This window comes from Suricata suricatta, chromosome 3, assembly GCF_006229205.1.
Source record: "Suricata suricatta isolate VVHF042 chromosome 3, meerkat_22Aug2017_6uvM2_HiC, whole genome shotgun sequence".
Lineage (NCBI taxonomy): Eukaryota > Metazoa > Chordata > Mammalia > Carnivora > Herpestidae > Suricata > Suricata suricatta.
Window position 1 is genome coordinate 175,648,397 of NC_043702.1, and position 27,066 is coordinate 175,675,462.

Genomic DNA, 27,066 nt, shown 5'->3' on the forward strand with positions numbered 1-27,066 from the left:
CCCTGTCCCTCTGTGCCGCTCATTGAAACCTTTCCATCCCAGACCTGACCTCCTCATCCCTTGGTGGTCTTTGCCCTGGAGCCCTGAGGTAAGGGGGCATCTCACCAAGAGACCCCAAGGGCAGAGAGAAAGAAACTCGGGCGCCTGGCTCCCCCGCCCCAGCCGCTGTCAGCACCGGGCCAGCAGCGGGCTTCCTCTGCCGTCGTCCAGGGCCCAAGGCCCCTTGCCGCCGTCTCTGGGCCCTCGTCCCCGTGACTCGGACTCACATTCCACTCCCAGGCACACAGTGGGTCCCATTAGGCCTCTTTGCGCTTCCACGGGAGGGAGGCCATGACCCTCGGCCCGGAGTCGTGAGCGGTGCGGTCACCGGCAGGTGACCTGGGCCGCGGTGACGTGTGTTGGGGGAGGGAAGGCGGCGGCGTGAGGCCAGAGCTGGACTGCGTGGGCGCGAGGCAGTGGCCGCCTGTTGCGGCTACAGGGGACGGCGCTGGCCTCTCCGGTCCCTGCCCCGCGAGCCCCTGCCCTGGGGCGGCGACAGGCAGGCCGCAGGAGCCCCACTGTGGCTCGGTTCCCACTCCGGGCGGTGCGCTCCAGAGTTTCCCATTTTCCTAAAGCTGCACAGGCAGTTTCCCTGAAGGCCGTCCACAGACCCTCACATTTGTGAGACGGTCCGTGTTGGTCAGGCCTGCGGTCAAGGCGGGGCGCGGGGCGCCCTCGGCCTGGTTCACAAGGACCCTCCCCAGTCGCGAGTGGAAGGCGCGCCTTTACCTGCGCTGAGGGACTCCGTGCTGCCCACACCGGGTGGGGAAGACCGTGCTCGATTTCTTTGGGGGCGTCTTTTTTTTTTTTTTTTTAAATTTTTTAATTTTTATTTTTTTTATTTTTTTAATGCTTATTGATTTTTGAAGGAGAGAGAAGCACAGGATGAGTAGGGAAGGAGGAGAAGGAGAGAGGGAGACACAGAATCCGAAGCAAGCTCCAGGCTCTGAGCTGTCAGCACAGAGCCCGACGTGGGGCTTGAACCCACAATCGGTGAGATCATGACCTGAGCTGAAGTCAGACACCCAACCGACTGAGCCACCCAGGCGCCCCTGGGGGCGTCTTTAGACGTATATTTTACGTGGTAAAAAATACGTGGCATAATTTTACCCTCAGCGATGTCCAGGTGTGCGTGGCGGCGTCGCTCGCGCCTGCGTGGTGCGCGGTGGCTCCTGCGACCTCGGTCACGCTGCGTGACCGGCTGCCCCTGGGCCCCTACGCCCGCGCTCCGCCGTCTGGCTCGGATTTGGTTACTTCACGAGCCTCAGATGAGCGGAGTCATGCCCTACTGGCCTTTTGAGGATGGCGTGTATGGCTCCGCTGCCCTCGGGGTTTATCCCGTGTTCTGGAAGCATCTTCTTCCAAGGATGGAAGATGTTCCGTTCTGTCCGGCGCACTTTCATCACCACCCCTCTGGTGATGGACAGTTAGTTTGCTTCTACACCTTGGGAGCAGGAACATCTTTTCAAGAGTCTATTTTCAGTTCTTCAGGGTGTGTACCTAGAAGTGGATTGCAGGCAGTTCTATTTTTAAAATTCTGAGGAGCCTCCATACTGTTTTCTGTAGGGGCTGCATCGTTTTATATTCCCACGGACAGTGCCTGAGGGTTTTGATTTTTAAACTGGGTCATTTGTGTTTTGTTGTTAATATTGAGTTGTAGCACTTTATGTATTCTTTTTTAAAAAAAGATTTTATTTTCTTATTTTCTTGTTTAAATTAAGCAAATGTTTTAAGGTAGTTTCTATACCCAGTGTGGGGCTTGAACTCACAAGTCCAAGGTCGAGAGTTGCAAGCTCTCCTAACTGAGCCAGCCAGGTGCCCCCTTCTGTATGGAGGGGCCTCCATCCTGTTTCGGCTGCATCGTTTTATAGACCAATGTATGGTTGGCAAATACTTCTCACCTCTCGTAGGCTGCCTTTTCACCCTGTTGCCTCCTCTGCCTTGCAGAAGTTTTGAAGTTTGACATAATCTATTTTGCTATTTTTGCTTTTGTTACCTGCTTTTGGTGTCATATCCAAGAAATCATTGCCCATTATAATATCATGAGATTTTCCCCATGTGTTCTCTTCTAGGAGTTTTATGGTTTCAGGTCCTATGTTTAGGTTTTTAATCCACTTTGAATTAATTTCTGTATGTGGTGTAGAGCCTGGGTCCCACTTCATTCTTTTGCATGTGGGTCTCCAGTTTTCCCAGCACCGTTTGTTAAAGACACTGTTCTGCCCCATCGTATACTCTCCGCCCCGTTGTTGAACATCATTCAGCCACGTAAGTGAGGCTTTATTTCTGGGCTCTCCATTCAGTTCCATTGGTCTATATGTCTGTCTTTATGCCAGTTCCATAATGTTTTGATTACTGTAGCTTTGTAATGTATTTTGAAATCAGGACATGCGAGGCCTCCAGCTTTATTCCTCTTTCTCAAGACTTTATAGGCTACCTGGGGTCCTTTGAGATTCCATATGAACTTTAGGATAGTTTTTTTTCTATTTCTGCAAAAAACGCCTTTAGGATTTTGATAGAGATTCACTGAATCTGCAGATCACTTTGGGTGAGACAGGTATTTTAAAGTCTTCCAATCCATGAGCACAGGGCTTCTTTCCATTTATTTGCCTCTTCTGTCCTTCAGTAGTGTTCTGTAGTTTTCAGCGTACAAGTCTTTGCCTGCTCGGTTAATTCCTAAGTATGTTTTTCTTTTTGATGCTGCTGTAGATGAGATTATTTTCTTAATTTCCTTTTTTGGACTGTTCATCGCTAGTGTACAGAAACACAATTGATTTTTAAGTGTTGATTCTGTCCCTGCAACTTTGCTGAATATATTAGTTCTAACAGTCTCTTTAGGGTGCTTTGCACATATAAAATCATGTCTGGAAACAGAAGCAACTCTCCTTCTTCCTTTCCCATTCGGATGTCTTTTATTTCCTTTCCTTGCCTGATTGCTGTGGCCGGGACTTCCAGTGCTTTGCTGACACGAAGTGGGGAGGGAGGTGTCCTTGCCCCGCTCCTGATCTTAGAGGAAAAGCTCTCAGTGTTTTTGTGGAGTATGATGTTAGCTGTGGGTTTTCGTGGATGGCCTTTATTATGTTGAGACACATTCCTTCTTTTGCTAGTTTGTTGAGTCGTTTATCATGAAAAAGTGTTGAATTTTGTCCAATTTTTTTTTTCTTCATCGATTGTGATGATCATGTTTCATTCTGTTAATGTGGTGTGTTATATTTATTGATTTTTGTATGTTAAACTATCCTTGAGTCCCAGAGATAAATCCCAGTTGGTCACAGTGTACAAGTCTTTTAATGTGCTGTTGAATTTAATTTGCTAGTATTTTGTCAAGGATTTTTGTGTTAATATTCATCAGGGATATTGGTATGTACTTTTCTTGTAGTGTCTTTGTCTGGGTTTGGTATCAGGGTAATTCTGGACTCATAAAATGATGGAAGTGTTTTTTCCTCTTCAACTTTTTGGAAGAGTTTAACAAGGATTGGTATTAATTTTCTTTAGACATTTGGCATAATTCTCCAGTGAAGTTATCTGGTCCTGGACCTTTCTTTGTTGGGAGGTTTTTGATTACTGATTCCCTACAACCTATAGGTCTGTTTAGATTTTCTGTTTCTTCATGATTCAGTCTTGCTAGGTTGTGTGTTTCTAGCCATGTGTCCGTTTCTCCCAGGTTGTCCAGTTTGTTGGTGTATAATTGTTCACAGTAGCGTCTTATGATCCTTATAGTTTGTTTGGCATTAGCTGTAATGTCTCCTGTCTCATTTCTGATTTTAGCAATTTAAGTCTTCTCTTTTCTCTTAGTTAATATAAATAAGGATTTGTCAATTTTGTTGATCTTAAAAAAAACCCAACTCTTAGTTTTATTGATTTTTTATATTGTTTTTATTCTCTATTTCATTTATTTCTGCTCTAATCTTTATTATTTATTTGTACTAACTTTGGGTTTAGTCTATTTTTCTATTTCTAGTTCCTTGAGGAGTAAAGTTACATTGAAACTCTGTTTTTTTAAATGTTTATTTATTTATTTTGAAAGAGGGAGAGAGAGAGAGAAGATAAAGACAGAGAGAGAGAGAGAGAGAGAGAGAGAGAGAAAGAGAGAACAGGGCAGGAGCGAAGGTAGAGGAGAGAGAATCCCAAGCAGACTTCACACTGTCAGCCCAGAGCCCTACGTGGTGCTTGATCCCACGAACCATGAGATCAGGACCCAAGCCAAAATCAACAATCAGACTCTTAAGCAACTGAGCTATCCTGGAGCCCCAAGACTTGATTTTTTTTTTAGAGCAGTTTTATGTTCAGCAAAACTGTACATATATGTGGGCAGCCCGCCCCATCACTGACGCCTCCACCAGGGTGGCCAGCAGTAAACTTTGTTAAAGTTGACAAACTTCCACTGACACATCACAACCACACAAAGTCCATAGTTTGCATTAGGTTCCCTCTTGCTAGTGTACCTTCTATGGGTTTGGACAAATGTGTGAGGACATGTCACTATCATTATAGTATAGTGAAGAGTGTTTCCACTGCCCAGCAAATCCTTTTTCTTCTTTTTTAATGTCGATACTCCCTGCTAGAAATTTCTCTCTTGGTACTGCTTTTGCTGCATCCCTTAAATTTTGGTACACTGTGTTTTCATTTTTATTTGTTTACTTCATTTTTAATTTTATTTATTAATTTATTATATTTTTTCAATGTTTATTTTTTGAGAGAGAGAGAGAGAGTGTGTGTGTGTGTGTGTGAGGAGGGGAGGGAGAGAGAAGGAGACACAGAATCTGAAGCAGGCTCCAGGCTCAGAGCTGTCAGCACAGACCCTGATGTGGGGCTTGAACTCACAAACTGTTGAGATCATGGCCTGAGCCACAGTCAGCTGCTTAACCAGCTGAGCCACCCAGGTGCCCCTCTTTGTATTTTCATTTTTATTCATTTTGAGGTATTTCCTAAGTCCCCTTGTGATTTCTTATTTGGATCATTGGTCATTCGATTTCTATATATTTGTGAATTTTTGAGTTTTCCTGCTGCTATAGATTTCTCATTTCACTCCTTTATGATTGGAAAAGACATTTGGTATGATTCCAACCCTAATTGTTTTGTGGCCTGACATGTGATCTGCCCGGAAGCATGTTCATTGTGTGCTGGAGAAGAATGCGTGTTCTGTGGCTGCGGTGTGGGGTGCTCTGTGTGTGTCTGACGGGTCCAGGGGTCAATGGTGCCTTCCAAGTGTCTGTGTCTCCTTACTGATCTTCTGTCTAGTTCTATTATGTGTATATAGAGAGACAATGGATGGTATCAAACCATTGTGATGTTTAGATTTCATTGAACACAAATTTAAAAGTCTTAATGGTTTTATTTTAAAATGTCACAATATCTAAAACATTTCAGAAATTATCCCTCTGTGATGATTTAAACTGATGACAAAACATCTTAGCTGTCCACTTAAAACACACACAAGGCAATACATAGCTGTTTTCAAAGTTCCCTGAGGGAGCACAGAAGAGAGGCCTATGACTACACAATGCTGCTTCAGGGAGTGGCCGTGTCACTGGAGGTCGGTGTGGGGTGCTTGGGAGGAGACCTGAGCTGAGCGGGAATGGAGGCAGGGGAGGGGCAGACCTGGTGGGGAGGAAAAGGGGCAAAGAGCCTCTGGGAGAACAGAGCAGGGATGATGATCGGGTGGGAGTTGAAGCCCTAGGTGTCAGGGATGCCTTGAAGATCCCAAAGCAGCCTAGAATAGAATGGCCCTTCCTTCCTCACTTTCTACCTGTGCCCATTCCCTCCCACCCACTCAGCATTTCCATCCCTCCTTCCAAAGGGAGAGGGGCACCGAGGAGGGACGCGAGTGTCCCCTCCAGGTCAGACACCAGAGAGAGCTAGGGGTCTGGGAGTCAATCCCAGCCCTGTTCCTTAGGACCCATTCTTTCTTCTTTGAGATAAGGGGCTATGCTCCCTTCGCTGCTCCTGACTGTTGTCTGGACACCCCCCCCCAAGACTTTAGGAAAGCTGATGGGAAACAAACACGCATGTGTGTGACCCGGGTCTAGGGGTCTAAGCCGGAGTCCTGACTCTGTGGTGGATGCTCAGGGTCGATAGGGGGCCAGAGAGGCAGGGGCTTCGGGGTGTGGAGCCAAAGAGGTCCTGGAGGATGGGAGCAGCCTCTGCAGGGCGGGACAGCCCCGGGACTGTGGGGGCAGAAGCAGATTTCTTCGGGGTCCCAGAGTTGGGCTGAGATGGGTCCCTCTGTCTGGGGTCTCACAGGGGCCGGGTCTTGCGTCTTCACCACCTGACACTGAGGTGGTGGGTGCCCGAGAAATTGTGCCCCTCAAACCCGTATGTAGGTGAGATTCTGGCCTATCTTGTCACACTAGGGCGAGGAGCCTAAAGCTACCCATGTCAGCTTCTGTACCTTCTTGTACATCTGGTTTTTCTTTCCATTCATATTCCTGGTAAAGTTCCTTTTGAAAAACTAAATTTTTCAGCTTGTTTAATGTTAAGAGTTTTTTTTTTAAGTGTATTTATTTTGAGAGTGGGAGGGGCAGAGAGACAGGAGGAATCAGGGCTCAGTCCCACAAACCATGAGATCACGACTTGAGCCAAAGTCAAGAGTCAGATCTTTGACCAACCGAGGCACCCAGGGGCCCCATGTTAAAAGTTTTAAAAAGCACTTTCCTATCTGAGGCTCACTGGGCACTCCTGACAACCCTGTGGTGTGGGAATCATGATCCACGTTTTGCAGGTGAAGACATGGAGGCTCCACTAGGGGACGTGACAGGCAGAACACGCTTCTGGTTGCTGGCATCCTCTCTGCCCGTCTCTCTTAACCCCTTCCGTACTGCAGCTCTGATCACGTCACAAGTGCACACACACACACACACGCACACACACACACACACACATACACACACACTCACACTGCTGGTCACCAGTGACCCAACTTTCACTGACTTCTGTGTGAACCACCCAAAGGGCAGAGACGCTTGTCAGCGTCTCGACCCTGGTAGTCATGGAGGGTAAGCGTGCCCCTGTGTGTGGGCTGAGGCGCTTCTGCTGCAGACCAGCCATTCATTCTGAATATAGTTTCCTGTACGTGGCAGACATGGTAGACGCTGCGACAGAGACAGTGGGAACAGATATGTCTCCTGATTTTACAGGACTTTCAGTTTAGAGGGGAGGACAGCAAATAACCACATGGTCACACAAACAAATGGATACTTACAAATGGGGGTAACTTTGGAGGATCACACTTGTGACAATTTTTAACAAAGAAATATGACTTAGCCCAGGAGTGGGGAGCACCCTCGTGGAAGCCATGCTTGAGCTGAGATGTGCAAGATGAGCAGGACAGACAAAGGGCAGAACTGAGGGGAGAAGGGCTCCCCAGACAGAGGTACCATCGCATGCAAAGGCCCTGTGGCAGGAGGGAGCGTGATGAACCCGAGTTTCTGAGGGTAAGTGAGTCAAATGGACAGAGACACAAAGCAAGGCTGGAGGGGTGTGCAGGACTTGGGGGGCATGTTAATGATTTGTAGCCACTGAATGGTTTTTTCAGCGATGTGAGTGTGTGAGTGCACTTGTGCATGTGATGTGATCAGAGTTGCATTTTGAATAATTTTAGTCTGCAATATGGAAAAGATTAAGAGAAGGGCGGAGTGGATGCAGGGAGACGAGTGAGGAGGTAATTTTTAACAAATAATAGCTAATTTTTGCCAAGTACTTATTCTATACCAAGGCCTGTTCTGAGTATTTTGCATGGGTTAACTCCCTAATCCCCACAGCCCAATGCAGTAAGTTCTTCTGTTTTCTCTATTTAGTAGATGAGGAAACCAAGGCACAGAGAAACTATGGAACTTGCTGGAGACCCTGGAGCAGTAAGCGGTGGCATGCTGATTCCAGGCAGTTGCTCTCAACTACACTTGTGTTCTGAACTAAGGTGGCAACAGTGGAGACTCTTTTGTGAGGTCAACGTGGACTTACTGGGTGCTCCCTGCACGCCAGGCGCGCCTCTGTCTCTGTCCTGAACGGAGAGATACCACCAGCAAGGAGGCAGGAAACCATCCGGTGCATAACGAAAGCGGGGATAGTGAGTTCCTGCTGGGTGCCCATGACCATGTCAAGGGCAAGAGGCCAGCGAGAAGGGGTCCTGTCTAAAGGGCAACTCAAGCTTCAGATGTCAGAGAACACACCCCTGCTGGCCTCCCTCTGCCCCCCCCCCCCTTCTCAAGACAGAATTGTGCAGTGCCCTGGGTTCCCACATCCAGCCTGTCCTCAGATCCTGGCAGTTCTACCTTCAAACTGCATCCAGAACATTCGTGTTTCTCCCTCGACTGTTGACACGTCCATCGGAGTCCTGTCATCCCTCACTTGGATTTTTGGACTAGGTTTCTAATGATTTCCCAGCGTCTCCCCTTGCCCCTTTATTTTATTTTTTAAAACGTTTTTATTGGGGTGCCTGGGTGGCTCAGTAGGTTAAGCGGCTGACTTCATCTCAGGTCATGATCTCACGGTTTATGAGTTTGGGTCCTATATCGGGCTCCATGCTGACAGCTCAGAGCCTGGAGCCTGCTTCAGATTCTGTGTCTCCCTCTCTGCCACTCCCCTGTTCATGCTCTGTCTCTCAAAAATAAATAAATGTTTAAAGAAACTTTTTTAAAGTTTTTATTTATTTATTGAGAGAGAGAGACAGAGAGCATGAGCAGGGGAGGGACAGAGAGAGAGGTGGACAGAGGGTCTGAAGTGCTCTGTGCTGACAGCAGTGAGCCCAATGCGGGGCTGGACCCCATGACCTGTGGGATCATGACCTGAGCCAAAATCAGACGCTTAACCAACTGGGCCCCCAGGCGCCCCACCCCCTGCCCCTGTAGAGGGACATGTACTGCAGTCCCCCTTTTCTGTGACTTTGCTTTCTGTGGTGTCATCAACCAGTGCTCAGAAGGTGTGAGGTCAAAAGGTCAGAGTAGCCTCCCTGGCAGGTCCTGGGTCCACACCATCCACCTCCTCAGGATCACGTCCATCTCTTATTGAACCTGCTTTGTGACTTAGACTTCCTCATGGGTGAGGCACGTGTGGGAACAAGGAGTGTGAGTAATGTTGGGCACCACGGGCAGTTTCAGACTTCAGCCGTGCCCTGGGGGTCGTGAAACCTTCCTCACGGTGGGGGGGGGGGCGACGACTATATTACATCCTAATATACTCTTACAGCAGCCAGACTGATTTTCCTTTTTTTTTTTAAATGTTTCTTTTTGAGAGACAGAGACACAGTGGGAGTGGGGGAGGGGCAGAGAGAGAGGGAGACACAGAATCCGAAGCAGGCTCCAGGCTCCGAGCCGTCAGCACGGAGTCCGATGCGGGGCTCGAACTCGTGAACTGTCAGATCATGACCTGAGTCAGATGCTTAGCTGACTGAGCCCCCCAGGCGCCCCAGTGATTCCAAATGTAAATCAGATCATGTCCCTCTTCTGCCAGTGGCTCCCCATTTCCCTCAGAGTGAAAGTGAAGGTCCTTCCAGGGCTGTGAGAAGCCCCACTCTTCCCCAAGATCCACCTCTGCTACTTGAGGCCTTTGCTTAAGGGGCCACTTTGCATAAAACTGAACCTCCCGGCAGGCGCTTCCTCCCTCCGGCTTTATTTCTCTCCATTGCACTTGTAACCTCTGAACTACTGCACGCTTCTCACATCCTTCGTGGTTTCTCCTCAAGGCAAGCTCCAGGAGGGAGAGTCACCTTGCTGTGGTGTCCCCTGGGCTGTGCTCCGCGCCTCGCACAGGAAGGGTGCAGTGCTGGCCGAACAGACGAGCGTCCACACGAGTGTCTTGCAGGATCTGAAATACACAAGTCCCAAACCGAACTCCCGGTTTTCCCTCCAAGTCCACCCCCTCACCCGCCCCATCTACTCAGCCTGAGTCCAATCAACGTCTTCCCATGGGCTTCCTTTCCCTCCCTCCCCATGTCCGATCCATCGTGAGGTTGGTTCACCTCAAATTTCAGTCTCAAAGGTCCCACTTCTTTCCCTCTCTAATGCTCCCCCTGTCATTGAGACCCCCCTGCCCCCCACCCTGCACTGGCAGTCTCCTGCTTCCTGCTTGCCCTGCGTCAACCTCTTATTTTTTTTAAGTAAATTTTTCTTTAGTTTTTATTTATTTGTTTTTTAAATGTTTTTTATTTATTTTTGAGAGAGAGAGAGAGAGACAGCACAACCAGGGGAGGGTCAGAGAGAGAGGGAGGGAGACACAGAATCCGAAGCAGGCTCCAGGCTCTGAGCCAGCTGTCAGCACAGAGCCTGACGCGGGGCTCGAACCCACGAATCTGTGAGATCATGACCTGAGCCAAAGTCAGATGCTCAACCTACTGAGCCACCCAGGCGCCCCAAGAAACATTAATTTGTAAAAGATTCTAGAGATTAAAAAACAACTCCTAATCACATTTTCATCGTAGACAACATCTTTAGACTCTGCTGAAAAGATGAGGAAAACAGAACCTTTACACTTCCCTTCTCTCTGTCCCAATCTACCAATTTCTGATGGGTCTATTAGTTAATTTTAAAATGTCGACGTTTCTGGTATTTATATTCTGTTTTGTAACCATGATCTCCAAGGCAATGTTAGTCTTCGCTCTAGGAACCCAGTGCTCACAGACAGACCTTTCAGCTTGGCTTCTCCATTCGTGCAGCCTTTATTTGATTCATCTGGCTTGTGGGATTCCCAAGGGCTCTTGGCTTCTGTGTCCCCTGGGTCCTTCAGCCTGACCCGGCAAAGCGGCCTCGGCCACGGGCTCTCTCTGAGCTCCGCGTCTGCAGCCCTTAGGAGGATCATGGGAGAATCTCAGGCTAGCACGGTTTTCCTACCTTATATGCGGCCTGCTTGTTCTTCATGGATGCTCTCTTTTCTTCTTCTTTTTTCCTTTTTCTTTTCCTACTATTTTAATGATGAAATATTTCAAGTGTATAGAAAAGCATAGAAAATAGTGGCATATCTAACTATAAACTTTGTTGAATTTGACCATTTAAAAAATACTTGCTTTACTGCTTTGGATTCCATGTCTTCCCTCTCTCTGCCCCTCCCTTGCTCACGCTCTCTCTCTCTCAAAAATAAACATTAAAAATATGAAAAATGTTTGCTTTAGATCACTTAAAATAAAACAAAACTTACAGATCTAAACCTTCCATGTGCAGCCTTATGTCGCCTGGCCTCTTGATGGCCATCGCCACCATCTTGAATTGTGCATTTATGATTCCCTCAATTTTCAAAAAATAATTTTGATCACATATGTACATATTCCTAAGCAATATATTATTTAGTATTGTATGTTTCTGCACTTTACATGATATCATAATGTACAGCTTCTTCTGCAAATTCCTTTTTTTTTCCTTTATTTTTTCTTAAGTAGGCACCACAACCAATGTGGGGTTCAAACTAACAACCCCAAGTTCAAGAATTGCATGCTTTATTGATTGAACCAGCCAGGTGCCCCTGAAAAAAATTTTTAATTTTTTAAATGTTTATTTATTTTTGAGAGAGAGAGAAAGAGAGAGAGAGAGAGAACATGAGTGGGGCAGGGACAGAGAAAGAGGGAGACACAGAATCCGAAGCAGAATATAAAGTGGGGTTCCCACCCACAAACCAAGAGATCATGACCTGAGCTGAAGTTAGACACTTAACTGAGTGAGCACCCAGTGCCCCTGAAAATTGTTTTCTTGCTTAAATTAAGAGATTGATGGAGTTCATTCATTTTTACTATTGTATTATATTTCAGTGTTTGAATATGCTGTAATTTAGTTATCCATACACCTGTTGATAGACATTAGGACTGTTTCAGTTTTTTCTTTCTTTTAAAATGATTATATTACCTGTTAATTAGAAATTTTTATAAGAGCAAGAAAGCATAATTATAATTACCATCTGTATAATAATGATTCTTTAGAATTTATTGAGGTTCCTTTTGTGTCCTAGAGCATATTCAATATTGCATGAGATACATGTGTTAGAGAAGAATGTATATTTTCTCTTTGTTGGGCGAAGAAGTCTAAATTTGCCAATAACTTGAATTTATCAATGATTATTCAGCTATTTTATATCTCTGCTTATTTTTATCTCCTTGATCAGTTTCTGAGAAGACTGTGTTAAAATCTCCAACCACAATTTATCTACTTATTTCTTCCAAAAGGTTTGTTAGTTGTTGCTTTTTATATTTTGAGGCTATATTATTGGTGCTTTTATATTTGTGATATTTGTATTTTACTATATTATGTTTCTCTTTGTCTCATTTTTTTCCATCTTAAAATTTTTTTTTAATGTTTATTTATTTCTGAGAGAGACAGAGACAGAGCATGAGCAGGGGAGGGTCAGAGAGAGATGGAAGCACAGAATCCGAAGCAGCTCCAGGCTCTGAGCTGTCACCATAGAGCCCGACCTGGGGCTCGAGCTCACTAATCTTGAGATCATGACCGGCGCCAAAGTCGGACACCTAACCGACTGAGCCACCCAGGTACCTCTTTTTGTATCTTTTTTAAAGGCACATTTATTCAGCATCATGATCAGACTATTACATTTAGCAATCAATAGCATGGGTGCAAAAAAAATCTGTATTAAAACTCTTTGTTGGAATGCTTTTCCCTTTCCACAGAACAGAAATGAAAATAACCTGCTATACAACTAGTCACACAAACAGTCCTGGAGTCTTTTGCCCGTACACACGAGTATTGTCTAAAACATGTCTTCTCTGTAGCAGCTGGGTCCTGCCGCACTGGGCTCTGCCGAGTCCACAAATGGGTTGTAAGCCGTAGCCTCCCTGTCAGCCTCCGGCTCCCCCCTCCTGCCCGCTCCGTCCTGGCCGTGATTAAAACCTCTGCTGTCGCCACAGCTGCTGCTGCTGTCGGAACTGCCACCTTGGTTTCGTGGTTTGGCGCAGTATTGTCCTCTGCCACAGGGTCCAGAGCTTCCGCCTCCAGAATCTCCTCCTTTCGTGGGTCCAAAATTTGAAGACTGATTGTCGTAATTGCCAAACCATTATAGCTTCCACCACCTCCAACACTGCTTCCGTCACCACCAAACCTGCTCTAGCCGTCCCCACTGCCACCATATCCACCACCACGTTGCTGCCACCAAAGCCACCTCACCCACTGATTTTTCCTCCACGACCAAATTTGTCATTCCCACCAAAGCACCTCCATGACCACCACCGAAGTTTCCAGAAGCACCCTGACCTCTGGCTGGGGGAAGCACTAGCCGTCTCCCGCTTAGATAGGGCTCTCCTTACTTGGAGCTGTGGCCACTCACAGCATGGCGTTTCTGCGTGACCACCTTGTCTGCAGACTCATGGTCGTCAAGCATTACAAAAGCAAAGCCTCTCTCTCTCTCTCTCCCTCTCTCTCTTTTTTTTTTTTTTTTTGCTTCTGCCTGGGTCAGTCATGATTTCCATCACTTCAGTTTTCCCATATTTTTCAAAATAACTTCATAGAGAAGCACCTGGGTGGCTCAGTTGGTTGAGAGTCTGACTCTTGATTTCGGCTCAGGTCATGATCTCACGGTTCATGAGTTCAAGCCCCAAATCTGGCTCTGCACTGCCAGGAGCATGCTTTGGATTCTCTCTGTCCCGCCCCTCAAAAATAAATAAGCAAACTTAAAAAAAACAATAATCTCTTGGATGATGTTCTTCAGTGCCTTTTTAAATCCACTGATAAAAATTTTTTTCACCGTTAAGTGGGCACCAGGTCTTGGAGAACCTTCCCTCGAGACAGGCCTCTTTGCTTCCACAACTCTCCACCCACCTTGCATGGCCTTGCGTTCCTGGCTGGGTCCACCTCCTCTACAGGGAGGCGTCCAGCCCCAACCCTCTCGAGCGCTGGGTGCTTGGGCCTCTCGTCACCATGAGCCCGTGAGCGTCCCCGCTGCTCAGAATGGCTCCGCAGACTCTCCTCAGTTGTTTCAAAGCTCAGACCCCTGATGCAAAGCTTCCGCGGTGGTCCAGGCTCTTCGGGACGCTCTTCGGGGACGGGACGCGCAGGCCGCGGGAGGGGACACCGGAGCTTGGCGTTCGCGGGCAGAGGCCATTGTTCCTTCCTGCAATCTCCTCTGTCAAGTATCCAAACCACTTCCCTGATATTTCTTACGTTTCATATTTGCCTGGTATATTTTCTCCTATTCTTTTATTTTAAATATTTTTTATTTTTAATTTAATTTTACTTTTATGTTTGTTCATTTTTGAGAGAGACACAGAGCATGAGCGGGGCAGGGGCAGAGAGAGAGGGGGACACAGAGTCCAGAGCAGGTTCCAGGCTCTGAGCTGTCAGCACAGAGCGTGACGCCCGGCTGGAACTCATGAACTGTGAGATCATGACCTGAGCTGAAGTCAGACGCTTCACCAACTGAGCGCCCCCCCCCCGTGCCCTACATTCTTTTACTATTTTTAAGTAGGCTCCATGCTGGGCGTGCAGCCCAACGTGGGGCTTGAGTTCATAAGCCTGAGATCCATACGTGAGCCGAGATGGAGTCAGACATTTAACCGACTGAGCCACCCAGGTGCTCCTTATTTTAAACATTAAAGGGGCGCCTGGGTGGCTCGGTCGAGCATCCCACTTCAGCTCAGGGCATGATCTCATGGTTTGTGAGTTCAAACCCCACATTGGGCTCCGTGCTTACAAACAGCTCAGAGCCTGGAGCCTGCTCCCGATTCTCTGTCTCCCTCTCTCCTCATGCCGCTCCCCTGCTCATGCTCTGCCTCTCTGTCTCTCAAAAATAAATAAATGTTAAAAATTCTTAAAAATATATATTTATTTATTTATGGGAGAGCTCAAGCTGGAGACAAGCAGAAAACGGGAGACAGGATCTGAAGTGGCTCTGTGCGGACAGGCTGATGGCAGCAAGCCCGAGGCGGGGCTGGGGCTGCGGACCCTCGAGCTCACGACCTGAGCCTGTCAGGCGCCCCTATTTTAAACGTCTTTAAAAGCTTTTTTCTCTTAAGTGTTTCTCTTCTATGCAACATAATGTGAAAAATACTTTAAACCTGATACGGGAATCTTTGCCTTTTAAGACCTTAGTTTATTTTATTCATCCTAATTTCAAATACCATTATATTAGGACTAGTTCTGCCATTTTAATTTAAATTTTCCTTATACTGTTTCTTTTTCACTGTTTTTTTCCTTGCTTTCCACTGGATAGAGCCAACTTTTTTCTTATAGTTTGAACATTGTGCATTCTGTTTTTTTTTTTATATATAGAGAGAGAGCAAGCATGTGAGTAAGGGAAAGGGGGAAAGGGGCGAATCTTGAGCAAGTGTGGAGCCTGACATGGGGCCCACAACCCCTGGATCGTGACCTGAGCGGAAATCAAGAGTTGGACACTTGACCAACAGAGCCACCCAGGTGCTCCACTTTCTGTATTTTTAAATGTTGCAGCTGTTTTAATTAAACTCTGTTACTTCTCTGAATAATTTCCAAGTGTGTCTTTCATTTGATGATACTTCCCTTCGCAGGAAAATGACTTCCATACGCTTGGTCTCGCCCTCTCCTCCGTCCTGTCTCATCGTCCAGACAGCTCCTAACATTCAGTTAGTTCTGCTTTGGGGTCGGCCCCCAGACAGAGGCCCCCAGTCTGCCCTTCAAGTGCTGTTCTTCAGGCTGATAACCACACCCTACACCAGGGCCGCTCTGCTCTGGCTCATCGCCGGCCAGCAGCCTCCCCCCCCCCCCCCCCCCCCCCCCCCCCCCCCCCCCCCCCCCCCCCCCCCCCCCCCCCCCCCCCCCCCCCCCCCCCCCCCCCCCCCCCCCCCCCCCCCCCCCCCGCCGACACTCCCCCCCCCACTTTGACCTTTTCAGATAATCAGTTTAACCAATTTGACTCTGCATATCTCAGGCATCATCCTGATTTGTTTCTCTTGGGTTTATTTCTCTTCTTATTTGAGTGCCTCTCTTTAGTGTAGGTCCCTGGGTTGCAGACGTGCTGAGGCCTACTGTATCTGAGGATTTGTTTTTTTGTGACACAGGAAGTTAGTATTCCATTGGCATTTTTAAAATGTTTATTTATTTATTTTGAGAAAGAGAGCATGCAAGCTGGGGTGTGGTAGAGAGAGAGAGAAGGAGAGAACCCCAAGCAGGCTCCACAGAGTCAGTGCAAAGCCCAGTGCGGGGCTCAGACTCACGAACCGGGAGATCATGACCTGCGCGGAAGTCAAGAGTCGCCCAGGCGCCCCGAGGATATTTTTATTATACCTTCACATTTGAGTGACTCTGTGTTACTCAAACCAGTAAAACGTTTGCTGGTTTGTCTTCTTGTGTCTACTGTTTCCAGCGAGAAGTCTGATGTCAGCCTGATGCCTGTCCCTGTGCATGACATTTGGAGGATGGTATCTGACTCTGATGGTCTTCAGCTCCTGTGTGATGGGTCTGGGTGTGTTTCCCCCTCAGGCACCCAGCTTCACACCCTGAGCCCTTTCAGTGCGAAATTCTCAGAGATGCTGTCACCATTGCTTCTCCATCATTTTCTCCTTTTTCCCCTACCGTGTCTCTTTGGGAACCCCATCCTGATACCAACGTTCTATTCTCTTTGTCATTTGGCTCCTTTCAAAATATTCTGTCTCTTTCTTCTTTTTGTCTATCTTCTGGGAGATTTTCTTGCTGTGATTCCCCCACTCACCCATTTGTTCTTCCACTGTGGCCATCCTTTATTTTTCCCAACTTTATGTAAACTAATATATGTGTATATATATTTTTTTTTTGAGAGAGAGAGAGAGATAGAGGACACAAGTGAGTGAGGGGCAGAGAGAGAAGCAGGGCTGGGCTCACCTGATGTGGGACTAAACTCACAAACTGTGAGATCATGAGCTGAGCCCCCCAGGCACCCTAACATTTTTAATATTAAATAAGTCTACTTAGTTTTTTTAAATGACTTCTTATTCTTCTTCATTCTTTCTTTTTAAGATTTACTTTTAAGTAATATTTACCCCCAATGTGTAAGTTTATTTCTTTGTCATGTGCTGTCTGGGGGTTGGTGGTCTAGGGCTGGTTTGGTGGTTCTGATGAGCTGTCCCTAGTTGGTGTGGTCAGGATTGCTCATCGTTTTCTAAGCAGCACCATGAGAATGGCATGTTCTCTGCCAACAAGGGCCTGAACCGGAAGTCCGTGCATCTCCTGTCTTCTCCTTTTGGCCAGAGCTTGGTCGTGGGTCTACACCTAGCTGCGGGGGAGCGTGGCCTTTGTTTGAACTTCGGGTAAGGGCTCTCCTGCTCGGGGAAACAAGGGGAGAGCAGGCAGTGGGACAACTAGCAGCCTTCACCACGAAGCTGCTTCGGACCTGCCACGGGAGGCCGGGCAGCATTTCCTGTTTCTGTTCTGGAAATGTAAGTTTGTGTGAGTTTTGTCCTCTTGATTATTTGATGAACTTGCCCATAAAAATCATCTCTGTTTTATTTTTAATTTTTATCTTTGTTCTTTAGATTCATACTACTGATCAATTTCTTTAATGGTTATAGGTGTTTGGATTTTTTTCCCTCTTAGTGTTGAGAAATTACACTCACACACACATTTTGTTTTCCTGCAAAACTATACATTTTATGTAATTTTTGAAATTTTGATCTCAGCTTTATCTGGGAGAATTGGTTAGTCTGGTTCAAGGATGTGGGCCCTCAAGTCTACTTTGCTTTCTTTCCCTAAGAGCCCCAAGGCCATCACCAGTTTAGCACCACTTTTTATATTAATTTTTTGCTTGGGATTTTCTGTACCATTCTGGCCTTATAACTACAGCCCCAAGTTTGCACAAAAGGAGGCCCACGACTGACACTTCCCTAGGGAAGCGATTTCCCGTGCGGAGCCCACAGCAAGGAACACAGCCTTCCTTACTCTTGGTTTGCCGGTGGGAGATTTTTCTTTCCGTCCAGGTTTTCACGAAGGGAGTATTCTTCTGCGGCTCTTTGCTTCGTGTAGGGGACTTTCCAATTCCCAGCTACTTGCAGAGAGAACTTAAGAACTGGGGTTCTTTGTTTTCTGAGACCAGAAACCATGCCTTCCCAAGGACAGCTGTGGTGTGAGTTCTTGTGCACTTGGTTTTTCATTCTTCCTTTGCATTGGGCTCTGAGGATTGCCTTGACTTTCTTGTGAGCTTAGCTATGGATTTAAAAAAATATGACCATCGTGTTTTAACATGATAAAAATGGAAGGCTAAGGTTTTTTTTTTATCACGATAACTTTAGTGTATGTCTTGGTTTTGATAATTCAGGGTCCTTTTTCCTCTTGGAGTATGGTGTGCTCATTAGAGCTAGAGTCAAATGTTTCTTTTAGATTATTTTGTTCTATTTGTTTTGTTCTCTTCTTTAGGAATACTAATTCTATGTTGGTTGGACTTTGAGTTTGCCACATCTCTCCGATCCAAAATGTCATTTTCAGTTTGTGCTTTCCAGTCCCCTTTTCTGATTTTGTTAAATCTATTCATTATACTACTGATTTTGTTTCCCATTGTGTTTATTTTTAAATATGGCCTTTATCTATGTAATGTTTTGACCTTTCCCTATTATTTCATTTTGGAATTCTTCTAATTGTCCCTTCTCCAACTACTTTTGCATTATAATCTTTTCTTTGAAACTTTGTGTCTCTTTTTAAAACTTATTTTTAGAAAGGACTTTGCATTACATGAATTTTTTACAAAGATGATCCTTTCTAGGGTGCCTGGCTGGCTCAGTAGGTGGATCACGTGACTCTTGACCTCAAGGTGGTGAGTTTAAGCCCCATGCTAGGTGTAGAGATTGCTTAAAAATAAAATCTTAAAAAAAAAGATCTTTGGGGTGCCTGGATGGTTCAGTCAGTTGAGTGTTCGACTTCAGCTCAGGTCACCCTAATGTAACCCTGTTATACCCAAGTTTCCAATATCGTCCTCAAAAACCAGAGGCCACCGGGGAGACCAAGTCACGCATGCAAAAGTAAAGGGTTTATTATTACGGGCTTATAAGCTCGGGCTCACAGACTTCACCAACGCAGTGGATCCATGCAGCGAGCCCCGGACCAAGGCAGGGCAGGGCCTTTATGAGTTTGGAAAGGGAGAGTTACAGGAAATCGTGACATAGACACAATGACCCAATCACTATCACCTATCAATACTGACAGTAACTTTAACCATACATTGATACTTTGGGTGGAAGCCAATCACAACATTTAGAGGATTGACCAATTACAGAGTGGGCCCAGGACCCAGCCTCAAGCAATAGGACCAATAGGTGATTATCTATAGCTTCTATCTTTAGGCCTGCCCTTAGAAATGTTAAAGGTGTTAGCTGGCCTTTCCTGATTGGGTGTTACAAGGGTTGTCCCTCCTTCCTTGGGCAATGTGTGCCCTTCTATTGTCTGATGATTCTGAGAAGCCAAATTCAGTCCTGCGTCCTTACAACCCCATATGAGCCACTGTGAAGCCTGGAACCTGCTTCAGATTCTGTGTCTCCCTCTCTCTCTGCCCCTCCCTGACTTGGACTCTGTCTCTGTCTCTCTCTCAAAAATAAATAAACATTAAGAAGGAAAAGATCCTTTTGGGTAACTATTTTGAACAGAGCCAGCTATCACCTGAAGGTGGTGGGGTGGGGGTGTGTGGAGGCGCGGGTCTCCTCTCAGCTTTTGGAGAGAGGGAGATGTGGGAGACAGAGTCACAGTAACACTTGGTGGCACGTGGTGTGACACTCTCTGCCTCTTGTTCTGCTCCGCCCGGTTCATCCTGGACTAGGAGGCCGTGTGACAAAGCAGTAGGAATGTCATGAGAGCATGGCTTCTTCTAAAGCCACCCTTCCCTGCTTCCCGGGAGCCTCTCCTCAGCCTGCCCTCAGCCTCAGTGTTACTGCTCCACCAAAGGGACACTGGCTATCCCTGGAAGGGGGCGTTCTACCCAAGGGCTCCTGCTTCAACGGGAAGCCCTTGCGTAGACCCATGCATAACTGCACTTGGCAGGTGCCCTTCAGGATTTGTGGCTTGCAGCCATACAAGTTTCATTAAACATGGTCTTTCCTTCTCTTTACATTTTGTTTTGTTTGGTGATTTTTAGTGAGCTCCAAAGTGGAGAAATTAAAAACACCTCTACTTTGCTATCCTTTGAGAGTTCCCCAGAATCATATTTTATTTTATTTTAATTAAATAATTAATTAAGTTTAAAAAGTTTATTTATTTTTTAGGGAGAGAGGGAGAAAGAGACATAGAGTGTGAGCGAGCAGGGGAGGGACAGAGAAAGAAGACACAGAATCCAAAGCAGGCTCCAAGCTCTGTGCTGTCAGCACAGAGCCTGATGCCAAGGTTTCAACTCACAGACTGCAAGATCTTGACCTGAGCTGAAGTCAGATGATCAACAGACTGAGCCACCCAGGTGCCCCTGGGCCCATTCTTTCACTTAAAATGCTCCAATGGCTTCCTGTTGTACTCAGAATAAAACCCAAAGTCCTTATGCTGGCCTACAAGGCTCTGCGTGATTTGACCCCTCCTGACTTCCTCAATTCCAACTCATGCCCTGCTCCCCCTCACCACGCATGGCCCGCCCACACTGCTCTTTTGTTCTTTCACACCCCAAACTCCTTACGACCCCTGGGCCTCGCCTGGAATGCACACCCTCCCCTCCCCGTGTGGGTGCCTCCTCATCCTTCAGGCTTCCTCCTTAGCAAGTCCTTTCTTGGCCTCCCTGCCCAGGTGAGGATTCTGTCTTGAACCCCCCACCTTTTTTTAAATGTTTTATTTATTTTTGAGACAGAGTGAGACAGAGCACGAGAGGAGGAGGGGCAGAGAGAGAGGCAGACACAGAATCCAAAGCAGGCTCCAGTGTCTGAGCTGTCAGCACAGAGCCCGACTTGGGGCTCGAATGAGATCATAACCTGAGCCAAAGAGCCAAGGTCGGAGGATTAACCGACTGAGCCACCCAGGCGCCCCAGTCTTGAGCTCCTTTGTTTTCGTTCATAGCCCTTGCTACCACTTGCACTTTATAGTTATGTCCCATCTTCCCCATTTGATTACATGCTCCACTGGGGCCAGGAATATGTCTGTTCTATTCCCTGCTGTGTCGCTCGGGCCTAGTTCAGTGTCACTACTGAACAAATGTTTGCTGAGTGCATGCATAAGGAATGAACTGGAGAGTTGGATCCTTGAGAGCCACACTAAAGAGTTTAGATGATGTGGTGGTCCGTTGAGAGACTCAGAGGTGTTTGAGCGAGTGAGTGACACAATGGATAGCGGTGATCAGAATGAATGAAGGGAGTCCAGGCAGAGACTGGCCAGGAGGCCGCTGCCTCATGCCTGCAGGTGCGGGCACAGAGAGGAAGGATCAGCTCCGTGGGCTCCCAGGAAAGCTCAGCACCACTGTGGCGGGCAAGGCTGCTTGGCTGGGTCTGGGGTTCTAGAGAGAAAGGCAGAGGTGATGCCCATGTTGGGGGTGGGATGTCTGGGAAGGCAGCAGGACCTGGGGCTAAGCTGAGCAGATTCAAACCCTTTCATTTTAGGAGTTGTCTACACTGAAGGATGATGATGATGATGCTATGAGAAACGGGGAGAGCAGAAGGAGACAACTGTAAGCAAGAGGGAAAAGGGTAGAGACGAATGACAGCCCCACCAGCAGGCACGGGGACAGGAAGAGAAGCCAGGAAGTAGCCAGGGAAGGAGACTGAGGTGGAGAGGTGGCCGTGAAGGTGACTGAGGAGTGGGGCTCCTGAGTTCAAATCCAGGTTCTGTACTTAATCCCCTGAACTTCCGTTTCCTAAGCTGTACAGGTTCAGAAAGTCATTTTTTATCACTTAGTGATGATCTTGTTCTGAGAGATTAATTCTGCTTCATTCTTACAACGGCATGGCAAACCCAAACATTCCAGAAATCAGCTCCATTTCTTCCCAGGAGGAAAGTCCTTTTGAGAATCCAAATGCAAGCTGGAGGCTGGTTGGTGAGTAGAGGCAGGGTAACTGGAGGTGGATGGTCCTAATGGGTCTCGGGAGTATGCCGGCATGGCGGTGTGAGGGTCACCCTGTGCAGGGCATCAACATCCTTGTCCATGAAATGCAGCGTAGGGTAGGGAGGCATGGAACTAGATTGGGCTAGGCTGTCACCAAACTCCACTATTTTTGCAGCTGGGCCTGGGTGTTTTGCCAATTATAGTGGGAAAAATATGATAATTTCAAAGCTAGGAGAAAGAATCAAGGAAATAAACATATTTTTTTCTCAATTTTAAGATTTACTTTACTATTATTATTATTTTAAAGTTTGTTTGCTTATTTTGAGAGAGATCGGTAGAGTGAGTAGGGAGGCGCAGAGAGGGGGTGAGAGAGAATCCTAAGCAGAGGTGGGGTCAGTGCAGATCCTGTTGTGGGGCTCGATTCCATGACCCTGGGATCATGACCTGAGCTGAAATCAAGAGCTGGAGATTTAACTGACTAAGTCACCTAGGCGCCCCTGATTTACTTTATTATTTTTTCCTAAACTGTGAACACCTGATATTAGCAGATGACCAAATGAAGTTTCAAAGGACAAATACATATTAACAAGGAAAACAGAAATAAATTATTCTTTAAAAATTTTTTTTAAATGTTTATTCATTTTTGAGAGAGAGAGACAGAACATGAGCAGGAAAGGGGCAGAGAGAGGGAGACACAGAATCTGAAGCAGGCTCCAGGCTCTGAGCTGTCAGCACGAGCCTGACGTGGGGCTCAAACTCATGAACCACGAGATCATGAACTGAGCCGAAATTGGATGCTCAGCCAACTGAGCCCCCCCCCCCAGCCCCCTGAATTATTGTTGTTATATTTTAGGGGATGTATGGGGTTGATTGTACTTTCAGGTTGTTGAGATGTCAGACACCCCCGTCTCGACAATGACTGTGGTTCTGACTCTAGGTCATGATTTCTTCTGCTGCGATATCTGAAACACTCACCGGTACTCACTGTGTGCTGCGTATGTGCCATCTCACTTGGCCCGTGAGGGTGTGGTAGTGTCCTCACAACACTGGAGAGGAGACTGATGTTTAGAGGAGGTTAAGGACCATCTGTAAGGTCAGATGGCTAGTGTGGTGACTGTGGTAACTTGCATCCTTCTTCTGGTGAGAGTCCCTTGGCCACAGAGCTGGGGACCTGACCCACACTGGTCATAGCACCCTAACTCCCTGGACACTGGCATTGGTTCATGGCTAAGTGTGGGAACCAAGCAGCACTCATCAGGGCTCTTCCTGGGATGCGTACTAAGCTTATGAAGCTGTGACACACGTTCCTGCTGCAGTAAGAGTAAGGCCAACGTGCAGACAGTGCTGAGACAGAGAGACGAGCTCATGTCATGGACAGTGAAGAGAGAAGGATGGACGGATGGATGGCGTTGAGTCCCCTTTTCTAGCCCCAAGGCCATGGCTCACGGATCCTTTGAATTGTTTCAGTGACTTTAGCAGTTATGTAACACGATATATTCTCTTTTTTTTGCTTCACTGAGTTTGCATCGAGCTTCTGTCTCCTACAGCTGGAAGACCCTGACTGAGAGGACAATGACACGGTGAGGTCGAGGTGGAAATCCAGAGCCCAGCGTCTTCTCTGCTGCCGCCATTTCCTCGCGTTGTCTCTTAACACGTCTCTCTCTAAACCACTTCCTCATGAGCAAGACTCTATAATTTTTTAAGTCACTGTTCACCTTCCTGAGTCAACTTTCTTTTTTTGAAACTGTCCTTATTCCTTTTCTGAGATTTGAGAGGTTTCTGGGTCTATCAGAATGCGTGTGTCACGTTGGGTGTTTCTGGGAATATCGTTAATCTTTCTGCTTTATGCTGATTCCCGTTGGCACCAGTCTCACCAAGTGGCGTCTTCCATCCTCAGAACTCCATTCTGGCAAAGGGTAGAACCCTGCCAACCAGGTCAGGCTGCTTGCTGGGAGAGCAGCTGGCCTCCAGGCCCGGCGAAGCTGAGAGGGAGCTGCAGGCAGGGGTGGGAGGAGGGCGGAGAGTCTCAGGCTTCTGAGTCAGACAGACGCCAGACCTCAGGGGCTACAGGCCTCTGTACGCTGACTCTGTTAAGAGTTGTGGCCAGGCGAGGCCAGTCCCTGAACCCGAGGCCCAGCAGTGCAGGGGGCTGTCTGCTTTCTTCACGAGGACATGGGTGCTGGTGGGGGAGGCTGGAGGTGGTTTGTTCCTGACCAGATTCCCTGAGGAATGAGCCTGGTTAATGGTGCGCTCCTCTCCTGCTGCTTCCTGAACTGGCCTTCCCCACCTTCTCACAGAGCAGCTGCCCAGCGGCACCCTGCCCCTGGGGGCTGGGCTCACCAGGGAGGTGAGAAGGGTGCGGTTGGCTGATTGAGAAAACTAGACCCTCACCTCTTCCTTGTTGACAGGGGGAAGAGCAGAAGGGCTCCTCCCTGCTAGAAGCCCTCTGGAGAGTGCAGAGCTAAATTGTCTCTTCCCCAAAGCACTGGCATGGGTAAGGAGGAGGCATCTGGTGACACTGGAGAGAGTTGGGTGGGTACAGTGGTAGCACGTTGGTTTCTAGAAGGTTTGGGGTGGGGATGGAGCCTGGTCTGGAGTGTGGTGTTGAAGGGCGGGGGAGGACGGTGGCAGTGAGGGACAGCACTCGCCGTTTGCCAGACATCTGCTCTGCATCAGACTCTGGGGACACTGGGAATGGATGCTACTCATCCTATTGCTCAGCAGCCCTGGCGGGCGGGGGAGGCACATAGAAACAGTCTCAGAAAAGTTGCTCCTATGGGGAAGGGACAGGAAGGCCATAGGAAGAACCCCTAAAAACCAGGTGCGCGTGCGGTCTAGCATGTGGGGAGGCTGGGGAGCAGATCTGGGTGCTGCACAGAGGAGGTGATCCTTGAGCTGAGCACGGGGGAGATTAGGAGATTGACAGGGGACAAACCGAGAGAATGAATGGCTTAGGTAAGGGCCTTGAGGCACGGGAGCCCGTGGCCTGTGCGTCAGCGAGGTTGGTGCCTGGGAAGGTGTGTCATGCTTGGTGACCTTCTCCTCAAAGTTGTAAGATGTCACTATGTTTTCGCCTGAGGGGCCACAAGCTCAGATTTGAATTTAGGAAGATCAGCCTGGCAGAGCTGGGAAGGGGTCAGAGTGCGGGCAGGGGAGGGCAGGAAGACAGTCCCGCCGTGTCCACAGCCACGCTGGGTACAGCGATGCGGCAGCAGCCAGGCAGTGTGGCAGAGGTGAGTGATACAGGGGAGGCAGGTGGCCTGGAGGGCAGTGAGGGGCAGCAGGAGGCTAGGAGGGCCCCCAGGTTTCTGGTTTGGGTCATTAGGTGGTGGATCGCGGTGTGATTTGTGGCAAGGAGGGGTCCTAGGGGAGGTGGGAGGTCAGGGGAAGGTTTCTTTTAAGCTTGCCTAAAACAGAGGCCGAGTGCAACTGGGGTAAGAGCAAAAGCGGGTGGCTGGAGGGGCCAGACCAGAACAGGTGCGTCGTATGGGCCTCTGGGCACTGTGAGGTCGAGAAGTGAGTCCAAGAGGCCAGGGGTGGGTGTGGGGAGAGAATGGCAGGGAGACGGAGGGTGGTCTGAGGGGAAATTGGAAAGTTAGAGCTCTCAGGGATTCTTTTTTTTTTTTAACGTTTATTTATTATTGAGAGACAGAGAGAGACAGAGCATGAGCATGAAAGAGGGGCAGAGAGAGGCGGTGACACAGAATCTGAAGCAGGCTCCAGGCTCCAAGCTGTCAGCACAGAGCCTGACGTGGGGTTCGAACTCACAAACTGCAAAATCATGCCCTGAGCCAAAGTCCGATGCTTAACCTAGTGATCCAGGTGCCCCTATCAGGGGTTCTTAATGATTGGGGCTTATAGAGGAAGTTGACCACTGTGATTACCTGTGTTTACGCCATATCTTGTTAATCGTGTGAACTTGGGCAAACTTCCCTGAGCCTCAATTTTCTCTGCTGTAAAGTGGGGTGAGATTGTACCAACTTCCTGGGATTGTGGTGTAAATCAAATGGAATAATACACAGAGATCGCCTTGCACACCTGTGTCCCATAATGTCAGCCCGCACCCCTGCAGCTCTGGGAAAGCACACGCTTCTTGCGTGGTGGTATCATCAGACGGACAGAGGGGGTAGTTAGAGAAATTATTCAATGCAGTTGGTTGTGAGAAAATATTTCAAAGCATATTTTGGGGGGTAGAGGAATAATACAGAGATGCTTGTGGTGAAACGGTGGCGGCTGGGAGGTATGGTGGCCCTGGCGGGGATCTAGCGGTGGGCCCATGACCCCACGGCCAACCCTGCAGCCGTTTCTCTTTCTGCCAAACTGTCCTGGGAAAAGGGGTGTGTGGGCAGAGCTGGGCAGTGTCCAGCCCCTCACTTAAGGCTCTTCATCCAGCTCCCATGTCAGAAGTCCGCCCGCTCACCAAAGACTGTCCGGGAAACACCTTATAAGTCAGGCAGGTGTGAGGGTGTGGGTGTGGGAAGGCTCCTGGGAGGTGAGTCAGGGGCAGGGTGGGTCTGGTCGGAGGCAGGGCGTGGAGCCCCGAGGGACCAACCTGCAATGACAAGTCTCAACCACCAGGGGGCAGGAGCCAGGCGGGGAAAGCCTGCCACCCAGGGCGGGTCGCCTGCGGCTGCGGCGCCGGGAGGACCGGGAGCCTGGACAGGCTGTGCCCGGCCTCTCTGCCTTCACGGAGGCCCGTGGACCGGGCTTGGACGCTGGGGCCATTCTGTTCAACCCTCCTGTGCTGCTGACAGGGGGGCAGGGGACGGGGTTGCCCAGGTCACACTGCGAGTTCGTGCAAATTAATGCCCAGGCTCAGGAATACGGCAATTGCTGGGCCCCATCCAGGCCTCGCCCCCTGTCCCTTCCTTCCCAGCTTCCAGGTCCCTGTCCCTGCCGCTGGGGAGCGCCAGGCTGCCTCCTCAGGGGCTGGTGTCGCCCGGAAGCCGTTTTCCAGCCCAGTGTCTCCGTGCCACTCCTGGGATCTGGAGAAGTGTTGATTTGGTAGCAGAACCAGTTTTGTGATGTTGGGAGGTGAGAACGTCCCTTGACTCCGAAGTACTATCTCCAGTCTCCCCGCCCCATGGCTTTCAGTTACCACAGGCCCTGGTTGGTGTAAGGTTAAATCGGCGGAGTGAGAAAGTCACAACACGGAGACACCGG

General features: G+C 48.2%; 1 protein-coding gene and 1 long non-coding RNA gene across 7 annotated transcripts in view; both read left to right on the forward strand.

Annotated features, from left to right (window-relative positions):
- Window positions 1-8,999: 8,999 nt before the first annotated feature.
- On the forward strand, window positions 9,000-23,565 carry LOC115286908. Its single transcript, XR_003906333.1, has 4 exons — window positions 9,000-9,072; window positions 21,461-21,528; window positions 21,849-21,894; window positions 23,451-23,565. It is a non-coding gene; the product is annotated as an uncharacterized LOC115286908 (long non-coding RNA).
- A 405-nt stretch (window positions 23,566-23,970) lies between these two features.
- Window positions 23,971-27,066, forward strand: part of S100A2 (S100 calcium binding protein A2) — a 7,515-nt gene continuing 4,419 nt past the window's right edge. The window contains exons 1-2 of one of the 6 annotated variants that reach the window (XM_029933244.1): window positions 23,980-24,148; window positions 24,312-24,435. In XM_029933244.1, coding sequence (XP_029789104.1) covers window positions 24,133-24,148; window positions 24,312-24,435 — 140 coding nt within the window. In that variant the 5' untranslated portion in view covers window positions 23,980-24,132. Of the gene's footprint in view, window positions 24,251-24,295; window positions 24,436-26,791; window positions 26,938-27,066 lie in introns of those variants that run through there. The other 5 variants (XM_029933242.1, XM_029933243.1, XM_029933248.1 and 2 more) reach the window with 5 other exon arrangements.